General features: G+C 40.2%; 1 protein-coding gene across 1 annotated transcript in view; it reads right to left on the reverse strand.

Moving 5' to 3' along the window:
* lrp1bb (low density lipoprotein receptor-related protein 1Bb) overlaps window positions 1-20740 on the reverse strand; it is a gene marked incomplete at its 3' end in the record, with an annotated part of 323276 nt that overhangs the window by 135043 nt on the left and 167493 nt on the right. The window contains exons 9-12 of the mRNA XM_081367857.1: window positions 19910-20096; window positions 19471-19614; window positions 16909-17145; window positions 16610-16790 (exon numbers count right to left, since the gene is read on the reverse strand). Coding sequence (XP_081223983.1) covers window positions 16610-16790; window positions 16909-17145; window positions 19471-19614; window positions 19910-20096 — 749 coding nt within the window. The remainder of the gene's footprint in view (window positions 1-16609; window positions 16791-16908; window positions 17146-19470; window positions 19615-19909; window positions 20097-20740) is intronic.

A 20740-nucleotide genomic window follows, 5' to 3' on the forward strand; every position in this document is an offset into this window, starting at 1 on the left:
CAAAATGTTATATGTAATATTTATAATAGAATAGAATTTTTAGGTCAATTTAAATGTAATAAGACCAGTTTATTTTCTATTAATTTTCGATGAGGATTTTGTAAATTCTAAAATGATGATTTACTATATTTTTGTGGAAACTATGATACATTTTGTTTTAGATATACACTATATATATATACAGTATAGTATATGTATACAGTATATGTACTGTATACAGTATATATATATATATAGAGAGAGAGAGAGAGAGAGAGAGAGAGAGAGAGTTTTTTTTTTATAATCAATTATTTAAAATATTTGTTAACATTTATACACATGTACACACACATAAAAAATAAAGATAAAGTAAAAACTAAAAAATTACTTTAAACCTCTTACAAAAACTATTTCTTCATCATCCACTGAACACAGAGCACAGTTGCAACACCACTGCATTTCGAAAGCTTTTTTCATGTTCATCAATTTATGAAAATTAAAATCAAGAAGAATTCTTGATTTTACCATATTTTAAAAAACTAATACAACGTCTTGTCCTGGCTTCTCTTCTATCTTATTTCTCCTAGTGATATAGACAGCATATTTTGCTTGTCCAACAATAAAATTAATGACATAACATTTGAACTTTTGTTTTGAACTGTAAAAGAAACCCAAAATATAGTCTTGCTTTGAAAAACAAATATTAAAAGAATAAAAAAAAACACTTAATAAATCAAAAAGAGGGTTAAGTCGATTACATTCCATAAAACAATGAAAAATGGTCTCTCGTTTGAAACAAAAAGGACATGTATCACTTACACTGGGGATTAAAATAGACGCTAAGACATTTACAGCAATAGCTCCATGTAAAATCCTCCATTGCAAATCACCAAGTTTGTGATGGTGGTTTGTAAAATGCGCGCCAAACAGGTTTAGTTTTCTGAGTTGATTCCTAATTTCTCTCTCCATACTGTATCTGTTTTAATACTTAAATTACGCTGATGAATAGCTTTCACAATGCATTTATATCCCTTCAACTGTACAAAAATCAATATACTCATTAATTCCACTTTTTAACAAGGGGCTATTAAGACAAGACTCCTCTATTACAGGGCAAATCTGGAGATCTGGAAAAAGTCTGGAGATCTGGAAAAAGATCTTTACTATCAGGGATTAAAGTCACTGCACCAAACTCTTCTAAAAGTGTCTTCTCTTCAACAGTTACAATTTTAGTTAGTTTGGCAAGAAACTTCTTTGCAAAACGTATTGATCTAACTCCTAAAAGGATAGCAACTTTTTCAGCTCTCAGTAAATTATATCCTGATTCATTTATGATGTTTTTTAGCTTAAAAAGCTTTTTATAACATAGTATATCTGGTATACCAGGAAAATCTCCATCAAATCTATCTCCAAATACAACTGGTTCTTCCAACAACCAATAAAGAGAAGTTGCTGGCTCCATCCACCACTGTTTAAAGAGCCCCCACAATTTAAACAAGTTTTGATAAAAAGGAGGAATTCCAGTCAAATTCAATCTTTTATGATCCATTAAACATAATGTTAAATCTATTTCCATATTGCCTACTCTTCTCAAGATGCTTAAAGCCAATGGTCTCCACACAAGAGAATAAGGTCCCATTAAACGTTTCTGTACATATTGGAGACGGAAAGTGGCTCTTCTGCTTGCGAGATTAACCAGACCTTGACCTCCTTCTTCTTTGGGCAAAAACAGGATGCTTTGAGGAGTCCAATTATACTTGTCCAAAAAAAAGTTCACCAGTTCTCTTTGAATATTTACAAGGAGTCCATTTGGAGGGTCCACACAAGCAAGTTTATGCCATAATGAAGATGCCACAAGATTATTAATTATAAGAATACTGTACGTCCTCTATAAGATATCTGAGGGAGCAACCATTTCCATTTTTTCAATCGACCTTTTATTTTCTCAATTAGACCTTCCCAATTTTTCCTAATGAAATTTTCATTTCCTAGATAGACACCAAGGTATTTTAAACCTCCTCTTTTCCAAATCAATCCTCCAGGTAAAGCAGGAAGATCTCCACTCCAATTCCCTACTAGTAGAGCTTCACTTTTCCTCCAATTGACTCTGGCAGAGGAAACACATTTAAAATCATTAACTATTTTTTCTAACTTAATAACATCCTCCTTTCCATTTACAAAAACAATAACATCATCAGCATAGGTGGAAAGATGTGAAGAATTATTACAACCAGGGAAAATCAGACATTTTAAATGAGCTTGTAACTTTTGAAGTAAAGGGAATACAACATACCAGAGACATGGCACATCCCTGCCTAACTCCCCTCTCAACTTTAAACGGAGCACACAAACCACCATGAATCTTAAGAACACTCTCAATGTTACAATACACAGCCTTAATCATGGATATAAAATAATGGCTAAAACCAAAAGCCTCTAAAGTGTTCCATAAAAGCAAATGTTCAACTCTGTCGAAGGCTTTCTCTTGATCAATAGAAATTAGACCAGAGTTAATTCCCAGGAGTTTAGAAGCATCCAAACCATCACTAATTAAAGCAATATTATCAAAAATAGACCTGTTGGGAATACAATAAGACTGGTCTGAATGTATCAATTTGCTTAAAACTTTACTAAGTCTTGTAGCCAAACTTTTAGCTAAAATTTTGTATTCTGAACATAAGAGTGAAACAGGACGCCAATTTCCGATACACTGAAGATCACCTTTTTTAGGTAACAGTGTGATGACTGCTCTTCTGCAGCTTAGTGGCAATAGCCCTCTTTTCAGACTGTCGTTAAGAACTGTCAGCAGATCTTCTCCTATGACGGGCCATAGAGCCTTGTAAAACTCAACAGGTAGCCCGTCAATTCCTGGAGATTTACCATTTTCCATGCTCATCATGGCAGCATAAAGCTCTTGTAATGACAAAGTCTGTTGTAGTTCATTGTTGGACTCTTCATCCACCTTTGGCAGCCCTTCAAGGAAACTCTCAGCATCTGCACCCCATTCCCTCAGTTCAGATTTATAAAGGTCTGAAAAAAACTCTACAGCACAGCTACGTATGTCAGCAGGCTCCGTTAGTTCTTGTCCTGTAGCTGAGCGTAAAGTATGAATCATTTTACTTTAACAAAAATTTTTTGAGGGAGTGTCCATTTGTGTCACAGTTTGAAACCGTGAACGGACTAAAGCTCCCCGTGCTTTAATTCCCAACAGGCCTACCAGAATTGCTTTTTTTCTTCTTCTTTAAACCATCAATGTGTTTTCTATTTTTTTTAGATGCTAATAAATCCTGCAAAGCAATAATTTCCATTTCTAAATTCTTCATTGATTGGGCTATTGATGTCTCGAGTAACATTCACAGTGTACTTTTGACAAAAATCCTTAAGAACTTTTCCGCAGTCCCACCATTGCAGTAAATAAGCATAAAAATGTTTTTGCTGCGTATAAGTTTCCCATTTTTTTTTTTAAATTATCCATACAATTTTTATAATTTAACAATGAAGTATTACAGATCCAGTATGCACTCTTATACTTCACACACTTCATTGAAAAACTGCACAGAACTAAACTGTGATCAGAAAACCCCACTGGAATAATTTTACAAAATTTAAAAAGATTACGTTGATGTTGAACACTATAAATTCTGTCAAGTCATGCCAAGGAGATAGTATGTTCAGTACTATGAGCCCAATTGTACTGTCTAACATCTTGATTAATATTTCTCCATATATCACATAAATCATGAGTTTCAATTGTTGTACAAGTGTTTTCTGAGAAGCAGCGTGTTCTATATGATTCCTATCTAACTTATCATTAGCGGTACAATTAAAATCTCCACCTAAAAATAACATATCATCTGGATTTAAATCTTTCAAAACAGCATCCACCTTATCAAAGAACATAACTCTTTCTATTCCCTTTGTAGGTGCATATAAATTCAAAAGCACCATAGTGATTTTCTCAAATTTCACTTTGACCTTTAAAAAAACGAACACTTATTACTTCCTCAACTTCACAAGACAGAGTTAAAAAATGTTTTGAAAACAAAACAGCAACACCTCCACTAATAGAAGATTTGTGACTCAATCTGTCCGTCCCATTCTCTTCTCCAGTTGGTCTCATTTTTAAAATCACTGTGTTTCTTGTAAAAACAGAATATCTGTGTGCTTTTGTCTAATAAACTCAAATAACATCATTCTTTTAAGACCATCTCTGGCACCATTTAAGTTTAAAGATCCGATTTAAAAAATTTGTAATTTTTGTTTTAGAGACCAGAAAAAGAAAAATGAGAAGAGCTGCCAAAAAACTATTTTTGGCAGAATTTTAGAAGTTGACAGCCTCATCATCTTTAGAATTTTTTTTTTTTTTTTTTTTTTTAAGTTTGTCCACAAGTTTTCTAAGACGGTAAATCTCCACATCTTGAAAGGCTCCCTCTTTCACTATATACCTTACATCATTGATGAATTGTTTACAATCAGGGAAAACATTTTCAACTTGCACTCCTTTCAATCCCTTTGTTTCTTGCAGAAATGTACTAATGTCATCAGCTTTATACAAACAAACCAAGTTTTCACTTTGAAAACTTATGGACAGATTTGAACCCTGAGAGACATTTGAATCAGGAATCCCTATCACTGTCTGAACCCACATCCTCATTACCAACCTCATCTTTCTTTACTTGTTTAAAAGCTTTTCCACAGCTTTTTTTTCTTTCTTTTAACTGGGATCTTGAAAACAGATTTAGCTTCCTTTTCAAAATCAACATCGTCTTCCACATCAATTTCATCAGCCTCTGTTACGTTTTCAAAATTTTCAGCCTGCTCATCAGACATCGAGGGAGTATTACTTTTACTAGGCTCGGTAACAATCTCAAGTGTATCAGGGTTATTCTCGACAGCCACAACTGTGATCGGCCCGGGCCCAATCTCACCGGCTTCCACCACAGACATACCGGCAGTGTCGGTGTCACTCGCGATCTCAACCGGAGGAAGAACAGAAAACGTCTCGGTTACGGATGTAACCCTCGTTCCCTGAGTAGGGAACGGAGACGTTACGTCGGATGACGACGATTGGGGGTTTCGCTTAGAAAGCCTCTCACCTTCGAGTATATAAAACGAGCCAATGGCAATGAAATGCCATGGGTCTGCGGAATTTGCATAGCGTATCTCCGCCCACCGCAGGGGGTATATAAGGAAGTACGCTGCAATATGCAGATATGTCTTCGCTGAGGAGCCGAGACTGAACTCAGGCGTTTTTCAGCGATACAGCGGAAGTGGCAGGAAGACGTAACGTCTCCGTTCCCTACTCAGGGAACGAGGGTTACATCCGTAACCGAGACGTTCCCTTTCGTGGTCACTCCGAGTTACGTCGGATGACGACGATTGGGGTTCCAGTCTAATCACGCCACCTCGGCTGTCATCCAGTGCCCTGCGTAAGTCTGAGCTCCCTGTTGTGAGAATAGCACGAACGAAGGAGTCCTACTTAACACAGGAATACCAAGGTACACTGGGAAGCATATCTCAGGAGAAATATGCAATTATGCCCAACCATTAAGGGGGGGACTTGAGAGACACATATGACCCAGAGGGATGCATATGGGGTATCACTGAGGTGTCCAGCCACAGGTGGAATATTTAAACCCCAGGGGTGGCAAGGTGGCTTGCCAAGGGAAAGACACACGCTCAAAAGAGACTTATAGTGGAATACACATGTGGGGGTCGCCCAAAGGGGGGACCATGCACATGGAGGCACCTAGTCAAGCGCAAGAGCTGTGTTATGGCAGATTGGCATAACTCAGGCGTTGACGTAACCAGTGCTGGAGGAACTCAGAGCTTATCAGACTCACCTGAGAAGATGATCGCACGTATCCTGTCCGTGGAGAGGAATGGCGAGCAAGCGAAGACACCTGAGCAGAATCTAGTACCGGCTGGTTGAAGCGAGTACATGAGAAGAAACTGGCTCTACTCGGAGATTATAGAATCTCTCGAATGTGTTGGGTGTCGCCCAGCCTGCAGCTCTACAAATGTCTGTTAGCGAGGTGCCATGCGCTAGAGCCCAAGAAGAAGCCACACTACGAGTGGAGTGGGCTTTCACACCAAGGGGGCATTGACGACCTTGCTGCTGGTATGCCAAAGCAATGGTATCCACTATCCAGTGAGATAACCTTTGCTTTGAGAGAGCCTTTCCCTTCAGCTTCCCACCATAACAGACAAAGAGCTGGTCTGAGGTCCTGAAACACCGCGTTCTGTCTACGTAAGCACGAAGGGCGCGTACTGGACAGAGCAGTGCCAAGGCTGGGTCTGCCTCCTCCAAGGGCAGCGCTTGCAGGTTCACTACCTGTTCTCGAAAGGGTGTGGTAGGAACCTTGGGCACGTATCCAAGCCGGGGTCTCAGGATCACGTGAGAGTTAGCCGGCCCGAATTCCAGGCACGCTTCGTCAACCGAAAATGCCTGCAGGTCCCCTACCCTCTTGCTGGAGGCCAATGCAACCAGGAGCGCTGTCTACATAGACAGGAACTTAAGCTCCACTGATTGCAAAGGCTCAAATGGAGCACTCTGCAGGGCAGTTAGAACCACTGAGAGGTCCCAAGAGGGTACGAGCTGAGGACGAGGAGGATTTAGTCTCCTCGCTCCCCTCAGGAACCTGACGATCAGATCGTGCTTCCCCAAAGACTTACCATCGACTGCTTCGTGATGTGCGGCAATGGCGGCAACATACACTTTCAGGGTGGAGGGAGACAGCCTTCGCTCCAACCCTTCTTGCAGGAAGGAAAGCACGACACTGATCGGGCATTTCGTGGGTTCTTGATGTTTAGAAGAACACCAGTTGACGAAGAGGTTCCACTTTAACGCATAGGCATGTCTCGTGGACGATGCTCTAGCGGAAGTGATGGTAGCCACCACCGCAGGTGGTAGGGTACTCAAACCTGCCTCGTCCCGTCCAGGAGCCACACGTGGAGGTTCCAAAGATCGGGACGAGGGTGCCATAAGGTGCCCCGTCCCTGAGAAAGGAGGTCCTTCCTCAGAGGAATTGGCCAGGGAGGTGCTGTCGCGAGGAGTACTAGTTCGGAGAACCAGGTCCGGTTGTGCCAATACGGGGCAACCAAAATGACCTGCTCCTCGTCCTCCCTGATCTTGCGCAAGGTCTGCGCAAGGAGGCTCACTGGGGGAAACGCATACTTGCGTAGGCCCCGCGGCCAGCTGTGCGCCAGTGCATCCGTGCCGAGCGTGCCCTCGGTCAGGGAATAAAACAGGTCGCAATGGGACGAGTCGTGGGAGGCAAACAGGTCTACCTGTGCATCGCCGAACTGATCCCAAATCAGCTGGACCGTCTGGGGATGGAGCCGCCATTCTCCAGCGAGAGGCCGAACTCGAGACAGCTCGTCGGCCGCCTGGTTCAGGTGTCCCGGGATATAAATGGCTCGAAGCGACCTCAGATGCTTCTGACTCCATATGAGGAGGTGGCGAGCGAGTTGCGAGATACGGCGGGAGCGTAGACCACCTTGTTGGTTGATGTACGCTACTGTTGCGGTATTGTCTGATCGGACTAGTACGTGCTGACCCCTGAGCAGCGCATGGAAGCGGTGCAGGGCGAGACGTACAGCCAGCAACTCGAGACAATTGACATGCCAAAGGCGCTGGGGTCCTGTCCAGGAGCCCGCGGCAGCATGACCATTGCACATGGCGCCCCAGCCCGTGGTGGAGGCATCTGTTGATACAACAACATGCCGGGAAACTCGCTCTAAGGGCACTCCGGCCCGTAGAAAATTGAGGTTCGTCCACGGGGTGAAGGTCTGACGGCAGGCTGGAGTCACTGGGACTTGGAGCGTGCCGTGTTGCCATGCCCACCTCAGGACTCGATCGCGAAGCCAAAGCTGAAGCGGTCTCATATGAAGCAATCCCAGCGGCGTTGCTGCGGCTGCGGATGCCATATGCCCCAGGAGCCTCTGAAATAGTTTCAGTGGAACCGCACTCTTGCCCTCGAATTGGCGAAGACAAGTCAGCAGTGACTGCGCGCGCTCGCTCGTAAGCTGCGCGCACATGGCGACCGAGTCGATCTCCATACCGAGAAAAGAGATCCTCTGCACGGGGCAGAGTTTGCTCTTCTCCCAGTTGACCCGAAGGCCCAGACGAGCTAAGTGCCGGAGCACCAGGTCCCTGTGTTCGCAAACCTGGCCTCGAGAGTGAGCTAGGATTAGCCAGTCGTCGAGATAGTTCAGGATGCGAACCCCGTGTTCCCGGAGGGGAACAAGGGCTGCCTCGACGACCTTCGTAAAGACGCGAGGAGACAGGGCTAGCCCGAAAGGGAGAACCGCGTACTGGTATGCCTGCCCCTTGAAAGCAAACCGTAGAAACGGTCTGTGTCGAGGTAAAATGGAGACATGGAAGTAGGCGTCCTTCAGGTCGATCGCTGCAAACCAATCCTGCGGCCGTACACACTGGAGGATGTGTTTGGCCGTTAACATCTTGAACGGCAGCCTGTGAAGGGAGCGGTTCAAGACGTGCAGGTCGAGGATTGGCCGTAACCCACCGGACTTCTTGGGTACAATGAAGTAGGGGCTGTAGAAGCCGGACTTCATCTCGGCTGGAGGGACAATCTCGATCGCACCCTTCGCCAGTAGGGTGGCGACCTCCGCTCTCATGACAGGGGCATTGCCCCCGACCATAGTGAAGCGGACTCCCCTGAAGCGGGGAGGAGATATCGCGAACTGAATCGCGTAGCCGAATCTAATGGTTTTCGCGACCCAGCGGGACAGTCTGGGAAGCTCTAACCAGGCCTCCAGAAAGTGCACCAGCGGGGTCATACGAACCACAGACGTACCGTCGGTGGGGCAGCGAGGCGGAATGACCGGCACCGGCGAGGGTGGCATAGCGGCCCTGTGCGGGGGCACGGTCATAAACCGCATCCTGCCAGAGGAGGCCAGGGGAGGGCGCGCGTCCCACGGGGGCGTGCTCTGGCAGGGGTCTGGCGACAGAGGGGGGATGAGAGGAGCGTGGCCCGTGGGCGGCGCGTGCTGTCATCCACTGCCTCTTAAAGCTCAGAGAAAGAGCATCAGTTCTTTAGAACAACATTCTCCCCCAGCCCTCCACTGGGGGAAGGAGTGGTCCTGCTCCCAACTCCCCGAAGAACTGAGCCCTAACTCCAAGCTGCCCATCTCAGGAGTGCTGCTTAGCCAGGTGTTAGCCGGCTAAGGGGCAGAGACAGGCGGTGCCAGCCTCCAGCGACCTCCTCGTGCTCGGACCGGTGAAGGCTCGAGGGAAGGAGCCGCATGGAGGTGGCGTCGGCGGGAAGCGGACTAAGCAGACCACACCAACGGATGACCGTCAGTGCATAGCCTCAGTCCGCTTCTGGAGTGATCGAAGACTGTTGGGCGCAGTCCTCAACCACACTGCCGACCAGGCTGCCCGCCTCAAGGGTGCTGCTTAGACTGACGTGGCAGTCTAAGGGGCGGAGACGGGCAGCGCCACCCTCCTGCGACTTCCTCCTACTCAGAGCTGGTGAAGGCCCGAGGGGAGCAGCCGCATGGAGGGGGCCTTGGCGGGAAGAAGACTAAGGAGACCGCACGGATGGATGACCATCGGTACAGAACCTGAGTCTGCTTCAGGTGGCCGAAGCCACCCGCCAAAGAGCTCAGCCTGGGACATGGGGGAGCTGAGAAAATTAATTCTCAGACCCTACCACATCAACCTGGCTAAGCCCATGTCTGGACCACATAGTGGACATCACCTGACCCAGGATCACGCAGGTACCGATGTCGCCCGAGAGCGAGGTCAGTAGAGATTACTGCACAAATCAGCAGCAGGAAATGCGATCTCGCTGGAAAGCGCCGTCACACAAACACACTGAAGAGCCGCTCGTCTCGAAGAGATTTGAGATGACACTCAAAAGGCTTGTGGAGTGAAGTACTGAACTTGGCTCCGAAGCGAAAACATATCTGCATATTGCAGCGTACTTCCTTATATACCCCCTGCGGTGGGCGGAGATACGCTATGCAAATTCCGCAGACCCATGGCATTTCATTGCCATTGGCTCGTTTTATATACTCGAAGGTGAGAGGCTTTCTAAGCGAAACCCCCAATCGTCGTCATCCGACGTAACTCGGAGTGACCACGAAAGGGAACCCCAGTCCCGTGCTTGTGCTCGCAACTGCACTGTCCTTTTTACTAGATGCCCGATTCTACCGCAACTAAAACATTTAATTGTAGTGTCAAATGTTGCAAACACTGTGTAATCGAACCCATCAATTAAGATAAAAAAAAGAACCCAAGAGTTAAGGTAACTCTTGCACCAGTATTTCATCTTTAATAAACGGAGGTACGTTGGACATTAGGACCTTTTTTGACGGGGTACTCAAAGGTAAAACAGTCACGAGTGAACCATTCAACACAACGCCGCTTTGGACAATGTCATTTGCCTTTTCAACTGTTTTAAAAAAAAATAACAATTGCACAGACATAGAATAGCAACAGGCATAACACCAGGATAGGAAGAAAGGAAGAAAGGCAAAAACAAAACAAAAAAACATATATATATAGAGAGAGAGAGGTGAGGAAGTGCGAGAGACAGAGACAGAGAAATAGATGAGACACTAAAGGCTTCATTAATCCTTTAAACTGGAGCATCAAGCTAGGACTATAGGAACTCCATTAAACTGGTTTATGCACTATGAACTGGTAGGAGTTTACAAAATCAGCTAAAAATACCACAGTTTAGAAAGTCTGCTCCTGGGAATATAGGACAGCAATGAAGTGAGCATAGGTAAAAAAAAAAAAAAAAAAAAAAAAAAATATATATATATATATATATATATATATATATATATATATATATATATATATATATATATATATATATATATATATATATATATATATATATATATATAAATTGAGAGACAGACACGGAAATTGTGAAAGTCCAAATGACAGAACCTGAGATACTAAAAGACAGAAAAGAGTTAATGAGGGCGGCAAGTTCGTTCTTATCATGTTATCATGCTGCTTGTGGCATCAACAAAGAGATGTATACTGTATGGGGGTGAGAGATAAAGAAATCAGGACAGGTGGCTGTTATTTCAGGGGGAAGCCCATCCAGCAGAGCAGACAAAGATCAACATGCCACCTGCTCACCTGATAGATGGCCAAGCCCTAATGATGGGCCCTAACCCCATTACTATAAATAAGCCCATTCAGGTGGGTCAAAACACAGTCAAATTTGTACTAATAAAAACTAAATGAGTTAAAAAGAAAGTTTTGATTCCATTCAGTCATAATTAAGACATTTAAGTAAAACAATTGGTCACACTTTAGTTTAGGGTCCAATTATCACTACTTTAATAGTATACAATTATTTTGAAATAATTGTATACTATTAAATTATTCTAATATTTTTTTAATTAAATAAATCTTAATTTTTAAAATATCAAATTCTCAAATGTGATGTTATCTCACTCTGTTATCTATTAACTTATAATCTGTTCACTCTGCTCTCAAAAAGTTTATTTAATGTTTTTGAAAGAAATCTCATGTTCACCAAGGCTGCATTTATTTGATCGAAAATTTTACAAGAGATTATTAAAATAAAGGCTAAACAGATTTAAAAGAAAGCATTTTGATTCTGTTCAGTCATAATAAAGATATTTAAGTAATGCATTTTGTGTAAACACAAAACCAAATTTTACATTTACAATGAAGAATGCATATTCGACTGAAATTAAATGATACAAAATAATCATAATCTTTTTTTATATAACTATTAGTGGTGGGCCGTTATCGGCAATCGCGCGATAAAAAAAAATATCGCCGTTAATCTATTCCCCAAGTTGGGTTGGGAGATGGCTCTACTACACAAGCTATGATGACGCAATCTACCCGCGGCCGCGAGGTAAACCCTATGGGTAAACCCGGCTGCAACGCATATTCGTCGTCATCTTAAGTAAACACGGCTGTAAGTGAAAGCTGCAACATCCATTATTTGGACTTGGTTCGGATTTAAGCCGTCCGACAAACAGCAGCAAACTATCAGACTTAGGGTGACCAGATGAGATTGGCTGAAATTCGGGACGGGGGGGGGGGGGGGGGGGTTTGAGAGAGTGTTGCTTGGGGTAGTCCTACTATTAGACTACATATCCTATAATAAGATGAATTTTCAAACCTGAACCAAACATATTTTTATTCAAAGATCAACAGTCTGTCATTAATATTTAGTCTGCCACAAAAAAACAATATTAAAATCATGAACTCAAATTTCATTGTGACCAAAAAAAAAAAAAAAAAAAAAGACTGTTGTAACTGCGTAAATCAGACATTTCAGGCTATAAGTCTAACGCTAATAAGCCTTATGCCAAAATTATTATTATGACGAAATTGTCGGTCATTAAATAAGAAAACTAAATAATTGTGTAGATGATTTGCTTTGTGAAACCCAACATCAGACATTAGGCCGAAGTTTTTTTTTTTTGCACACATACTGGCTGCCTGCACATTCACTGTCCTCGCGGCTGCGGCAACTCGCGCTCGCTTATCAATGCATTTTAATTCGCGCCTACGGTATCTTTGTTGAACTTCAAAAAAAGAAAAAGAAAAAGATGGTGCAGCCAATAAGCAGCCGGCGGGGGCTGGCTGCAGGCCGACTCAACCTCCACGGACAGTTTTTAATGTTTTATCAGACAATATAAGAATTTGCTTTAGTATAATTTTCGGGACAATTAGGGCCGGATTCGGGATTCGGGACAACAGCTTAGATTTCGGGACTGTCCCGAATTTTTCGGGACGTCTGGTCACCCTAATCAGACTGTGTGGGGTAACGGTTCGGTAAGTTAACACACGACTAATCCGTTCTACCACCTCAAATTCAAAACGAAACTGAAACTGATATCACTGAATACCAGCGCGCGCTTATTATTCTCAATCCAATATATCTTAGTGTCTACACCCGATTTTAAGAATCGTTGTTGTGTTTCTTTTTAACTGAAAAGACATCAGCTAGACAATATTATAACTTTAAATTTGGGGTTTCATAAGCTCAAAGCTATAATAAACATTAGACCTACTTAAGATCTCTGCAGCTAGTGTACTTAAATTTTATTTATCTGCAAAATTATGTTGTATACTTACAGTTTTGCACAATATATGTTCTCAAAACTACATATACCCTTTAAAAAAATGAGCAGTTGTTTAGCAGGGTCTGTGTAACCTGTTCTGTAATGGTTTTATTATAATTTACTGTATATCGTTATCGCAAGAGGCTGCAATGTATATCAAAATATAGATTTTAGGCCATATCGCCCATACCTAATTGATAGCCTATAGTTGATAATAACATAGGCCTATGTTGCCTACGGACGGTAACAGTACAGAAGTAACCTTTTACAGTCTATGAGTAGAACAGCTTTCTTAAGCAGTTTGTGATGCATTTTGGAAACAGGAGATGAGCCCCTAGTCTAATGCGCCACCTGGCTTGAGAAACCCGTTCTCAAAGACTTAGCCTACTTTTATAGTCATTATTTGGGTAGCACACATATTCTGAATGCCTTCGGCAGAATTCAAATGTGCCATTTTAATCTAGATTAATCTAGATTAATTTCAAAATTAATCTAGATTAATCTAGATTAAAAAAATTAATCTATGCCCACCTCTAATAACTATATATACTTATTCTAATCATTTTGTAATGTAATAATATTAAATTGTGAAAACCTCAAAGGATAAAGACAAAGGATTTGATAAGTCTCACTATGTTATCTCTTAACTTTGATAAGTTATCCAACTCACTCACCACACTCAAAAAACACCCCAAAAAATATCTTTGCTTTGAAGTATGATGTACTGTACTGTACTGTACTGTACATGAATCCTTCTTTTTTGGCCAGCGTTCAAAGTTCATGTGATCTATCCTCTGATGCCCTGTTGGAGAGGTCAAAAATTTACATCTCTAAATTTCCATCATCCACCATCGTCTTTTTTTTACTGCCTGTCAAAACAGGACACATCAATGGCACCTTAGAAGAGGCGCTTCTCATTTCCTGTCTGAGCCCCAGCTCCAGAAAGCTTTCCACTCTCAATGCAGTCATGCAGTCTGTGTGACATCCTCTGAGCTGGCAGTTCCGCAGACGATGCTTTTAATGCAGATTTGAATCGCTTCCACACCACTGAAGTTATCCCATCGGGAATGACACGCAGTGGTGACTGGGAGATAAGTTGCCGTTTTTACTTGCGTAAACGTGCGCTATTTGTGAGTATCTGTTGACAAACTCACAAAGGAACAGTTTCTAGCTTCCTGTCATTGCCCATTTCTTATTTTATTGTTAGCACTGCCATTCAAGATACATTAGCTTCATTAAATGTGAGAGAGAGTCGCATAAATTGCACAAGCGTGAGGTCTGAGCAATGAATATAATTATGGCTCTGAGCTAATGAACCCATTGTGTCTGGAAATAATGAAACTATTCTGCATTTGCTTTCCCTCTCTTCAAATGAATCAGTAATCAACACCTCTTGGGTTCACTAAAGATGTCAAAAATCTATTCCAACATATATTAATTACTTAATGATAAGTGCACACTTTTAAATAAGACGTTTATTTACAGAGATTTAAAAATAAATTAATTAAAAGTACTCAAAGTACTCTTAAGATACAACGTGGTTTGGCCCAAAAGATCTGATGACAAATCAGTATTCCAGTACTTAAGTACTTTTTAATCAGATAAAAAAGAGAGTGATCAGGTTGCGTGATTGAGTCTGAGAGGGCCGAGAGTGGTTGTTTCCTCATTGCAGTATCTCGCTTCTTCAGCCTTGGCTGGCTGCACCTCTTCAGGATTCATGAGTTACTCTCACACCCAGGGAGGGTGATAATGAGATTGGCTCTGGGCCATCAAACTCACCCTTTTTACTGACCGTGCCATGTCAGCTTACTGGTACAAATGCGCGCACGCACACACACACACACACACACACACACACACACACACACACACACACACACACACACACACACACACACACACACACACACACAACCAGTTCAGATGGAGGAACGCGTGGATGGGCGCCTACATGCTTCACTACACTATGTACAATTGCATTTGCCTCTGAAGCCATGCAGTGTAAACAAATGTTAGTAAATAAACTGGAATAAGGACTGTTCCTTCAGGGCAGGTGGGAAGTAAGTAGAGATCAGTATTTCATCACAGATTGCAAATGTTGATTTAAAGGACCCTAGTGAAAAATAAATATACTAAAATGTATTTGAAAAACATTTATTTTATACTAAATATACTACAAATACATTTACATATTTATGTACTTAATATAAATACCCTGCAATTGTACTTTTGGTAAATTTATATACTAAATTCAGCAAAATTGGAACCACTAATGTTGTACTTCTTTAGTTATCTGGAAATAGTGCTGAGCTCCAACTAAAGATATACTTAAGTATATTTGATTGTGCTAAAGTGGAACTATTGCATTTAAATACTGATATTATACAGAGATCAATACTATTCTTACTAATAGTGATATTAAAACACATTTTAGGTTTAATATAAAGAAATGTGCATCATGCATTAAAGAAGTGCTCCAAATAAAGTTTAACAATAATATTCATCAGTAAGTCTCAAGCGGATATGTCAGTAAGTATGTTAATGGGTTTGTAGTATACTTAGTATGAAATAAATGTATTTTAAATACATTTTGCCATAGGTTTTTTTTTTGTTTGTTTTTTTCACTAGGGAAGTATTACTCATGTTTTTAATAATTTCCAAGCATATTTCAAGCAGATTGTTTAGCCTGATATTTTGGCACAATATCGGTTAAGTCAATTTTACTTCTTTTTATTCATCAGTATTAGTCTTTATTGGATATTAATTGGCTGGTTTCGACATTTCATTATTTTAGTGTCTTTCAGTGTTCTAATTTTCAGTGTTTTAATTGTATACTATTCAAAATTTGGGGCCAGTAAGATGTTTTAAGTCTTTTGAAAATCTCATATGCTCAGGGTTGCATTGTATTTGATCATTAATACAGTAGTATTGTAAATATTATTACAATTTAAAATAACTTGCTAATTAATAACTTAATTTAACTATATTAAATTAATTTAATATATTTTTTAAAATATAATGTATTCCTCTGATGGCAAAGCTGTATTTTCAGCAGCCATTACTCTAGTCTTAAGTGTCACATGAACCATAATAATATGCCGATTTGATGAGTAAGACTTTTTTATTATAATTACTATTATCAATATTGAAAACAGTTGTGCTGCTTTGATATATTTTTTTTTTTCAGGATTCTATGATGGATAGAAATTTTAAAAGAACAGCATTATTTAAAATATAAATTGCTATTTGGAAAAAAATCATTTTTAATAATTTAAAATATTTACTGTCACTTTATTGACACTTTATCACAATTTAATGTTTCCTTGCTAATAAAAGTATTAATTTCTTCTTTTTTTTTTTTTTTTTTTGCTAGTTACATAAAATGAAAGATTTCAACATAAACGGTCACTTAACAAATGTTTCTATCCAAATCATGAGTCATTGTGTATGAATGTTGATCAACATTTCAAATCACTGTATGATACATAATACATATTTAGGTTTATGATTGAGTGTTACGGCTCTTTACCTATTGAGAGGATCCACCACTATGGCTCTAGGGTGAGACATGTCTCCCTCCAAAAGAGTCTTCCTGGTTTCAGATGCCTGTTCTAGCCTGGCCACGCTGATGGTTTTTCTGTAGCCATCGTTGGTCCAGTACAGGTTATTCCCAATCCAGTCCACTGAAATACCCTCCACATTATCAAGATCTGTAAAAGTACACACAATTCTTTAAATGATTCGTTCATTACATGATTTCAATTCAAATAATTCCAGGTGTAAACAGGGTCAAAAAGGTAAAAAGTGCAAAATGATTACAATAATTACCATCTTTGAGAATTGTTTCCCGACTGCTCCCATCAACTTTCTGCCGTCCTATCAAAAAACTTGTAGTATCAGCAAAGTAAATGTTTCCAGTTTCAGCATGATAGTCTAAAGCTCTTGGATTCACTAAGTCCTCGATAGGAACAATGTGCTCATTGCTCGACTTCACATTCATGTCCAGACCACGAATTATCCCAGGTCGTCCCTTTCCATAGAAGAGGAAAAGATCATTTTTGGGCTCTGCAAAGACACAGATAGAAAGTGTAACCCAAAGTCCTTTTATGTCATACAGTACACTACCGGTCAAAAGACGGGAATATTTCAGATTTTTTTCAATGCTTTTGTCACATGACACAGAAATCATTCTAAAATGATAATTTGCTCAGTTATTACAAATTGTTATAGGTATTTGGTACTCAAAACTCAAATATTAATAATGGTTCTTATTATTATCGACGTTGAAAGCAGTTTTTGCTGTTTAAAATGTTTTGGAAACTATGATACATTCTTCAACCATGAAAGTTCAAAAGAACAGCATTTATTTGACGTGGTTGCCAGAATAATCCTGTAAAAAAAAAAAAAAAACAGTAAAATTTTCATATATTTACAGAGCAACCTGTACATTTTACAGTATACATTTGTAATTTATGGAAAGTCAGTTAACAGTTTTCACTCTAAATTATAATTTAATTTGCCTTTTTTACTTCTTAAAACTGTACATTTAACAGTATTTTACTGTAAAAAATTGCTTGAAATCTCCAGTTAGATCTTTTAAAGTTTTTGTCCTGTATCAGTGTCTGAAGACTGGAGTAACTGCTGCTGAAAATTCAGCTTTGCTATCACAGGAATAAAGTATGTTATAAAATAGAAATTGTAATAATATTTCACAATATTGTGTTTTTTTACTGCATTTTCAAGAAGAGAAACTTTGGGAAAGAGAAAACATTAAAAAATCTTAATTATTCCAAATGTGAGACTGGTAGTGTATAATTGTTAAGTTTGAGCCAAAATAAAACATCAGTTGGGTGAAGATCTACAAATCCCAAAACTAGCACAGGCAGACGCGTTCACTTACAGAAATGAATGGAGCAATCAGCCCCACTTAACATCCCCAGGCAAAAATTATCTTGATTGAGAGGATTCATTTGACAAGCTCCAGCATTGATATTTTTGTTCATTGGGACTCTGTTTAAACAATAAATCTCCTGTTGTCAGATTCACAAAGGCGCACAACAGAAGCTGAGGTTATCCACGGGGCTAGTAACAAGCTTAAATAAATTAACCTCTAGTCACAGTGGGCATAACACAAAGGGCGGCCCAGTCTGTCTGTAATGAGTTAGGCCGATGGGAAAGGAAGAGGATTCTGGGTAAAGAGAGGGACATCCACCACCTTCCTCAATGGACCAAACCAGTGTGGATGAGATCACATAAGTATCACTTCCATTTATCATTCTGAGTGGAAGAGCTCCTCTACCTTAAAGACAATTAAGCGCTTTGAGACCTATATATCAAACAACACAAGGACTATTGGATGAAGGCAACCACGGCCATTTAGCATAGCTTTTCATCTGATGGAAAGAGGGAGGAAGTAGAACATCTGGGTGCAGGTGTAAATCAGAAACGTCTCAAAATGCAAAGCTTGGTTCATTATTGCAGTCACTTTATGCTTAACTCAGGACCGTCATTAATTGACCCATAGCTTTCATTGTCAACTAAGTAAAACGTCCATTGATCAGGAGGATCTGCGTGAGGGGGAACAGAGTGGAAATGACAGTAATGGCGGTAATGAATCATTCTATAGGCAGTCAATAAAATACCATCACAACCATGTGGGCCAATCTTCTTAAAAGTTCATCTCCATCTCCATCTCTGTCAATCCAAGTCAGTGCCAAGACTGGCGCAAATGAAGAACCACTCAATCTTCCTGCTTAATAGTGTAACAACACACATTTCAATTTACAGCTTACGAGAATCAAATAAAACAAACAGATATTCCATCACCAATTCCACTGGGATGACGTGACATTAGGTGTCATAAAATCATTGAGTAATTTTTTTTTTTTTTCACTTTGTTGGCAAAGAACAAAAATATATTTTATTTGGGCTGTCAAAAAAAAAAGAAAAAAAAAACTATTTACATGATAAGGAGAAACATAAGAATAAATTGTATGTTGTTAGATATATTTGAAGATGAACACTCAAGATGAACAACATAGGTTTTCTTGATTATCCATAAATATTTTTTTTAGAAAAATCATGTTAAAACGTGAGTATCAAATATGATACATTGGGCTTTAATGAACGTTTATTTGTAAACCTCTCAATAATCAATGTAGTATATGTTTTGCAACCTACAATTAAAAACTACAGAGCTTCAATCATAAACCTTTTTTAGATTTAGTTTAAAAACAGTTGCATTTAAAAAAAAAAACAATTATATTATATATCAGGCTTAAACGTCCAACTAACAGCCCTAATTATTATTATTAATCTTATTATTTCAGAAAAACACTTGAGAACAGCAAATATGAACAAACGAAAGGCTGTGAGCTATGGCGGACTGACTTTTGCAGGACTGCCCATCACTTCCCAGGCTAAATCCGGTACGACAGCGGCAGCTCCGGGATTTGTAGCTCCCGCTGAGAAGGCAGATGTGCGAGCATCCTCCAGGCTTACCATAAGGGTCAACTTCACACGCATGGCCCTTGACTGAGGAGAGGACACTGGTGTCACATACGCAATTAGCCATCACCATCTTACATATGTAGAATAATATATTATTGTCTTAAAAATACATTACATTGTTAATCATTTACTAAAATAAAAATATTATAAATATTGGAATATGTTTTCAACATTGCAAAAATTACATCATAAAAAAATATTAATAACATTTTATATGTTCCCAATTAGAAACAAAAACCAAGGAGTGATGTGTTTGATCCGGAATAGCAACAGCATGCCGAAAGGCAAGCAACTGAAACCAACATAACTCATACTTTACCTTTTGGTTGACTGAGCTTGTGGTAAACCCGTATCGTTTTTGCATTTCCTATGCTGGTTAGCGTCTCCGGGTCTGTGACATTGAAGCGATTTATCCGTAAGATGTCTACCACCGCTCCACTGGAAGGATCAGAGCGAGTTGCAAACAAGTAGTCCTCAAAGACAGCTAATCCATGCAGGTGTGCCACCTAGAAAAAGGAGCATTGACTATGTCAGGTCGATTAGAGCACTGAGAAGTTACTTAGGTAGGTAAATATTACCTTGTAAGCTCAACGAAAAAGCAGAACGGCACAGATACAGTCCTTGATATTTCACTTTGATTTAACGATCAAATTAGCCACTAGCTAAAGCTGTTATTAGACTTAATTTGACCTGGCAACAACCACAATCTGTATTACTGAATAAAGGCTGCAGATTTTCAGATAAGCTTAAGGTGAACTGAATCGTGTTGATATGCATTCAGGCAGTTCAGGCAGGGTCAAACAGAGTGCATGTGTTTCTCTGGGGACAGCCTGATTCTGTGCAGTGATTCTAGCTTACATGCTACCTCTGCAAGCGACGTCTGTGTGACAGGAGCAGACAGGGACCACTGAACTCTGCCCACAAATACATGCACATTAAAATGTGCATTGTGCTTCACCTAAACCTACAGGGAGATAATTCATCCTCACGTTCCTTTACAGCAGAAGGTAAGCCTTCTGGAAAAATAGTGTGGCTCATAATGCTATTCCTATTTAAATTGGACACTTAATGATGTTTGAAGTCAATTCTCACAGATGTCCATCACATTAAATATGACTCTTTTTTTTTTTTGAATATTTCATAATATTAT

This window comes from Scardinius erythrophthalmus (genome assembly GCF_964197995.2).
Source record: "Scardinius erythrophthalmus genome assembly, chromosome: 6".
Taxonomy (NCBI): Eukaryota; Metazoa; Chordata; class Actinopteri; order Cypriniformes; family Leuciscidae; genus Scardinius; species Scardinius erythrophthalmus.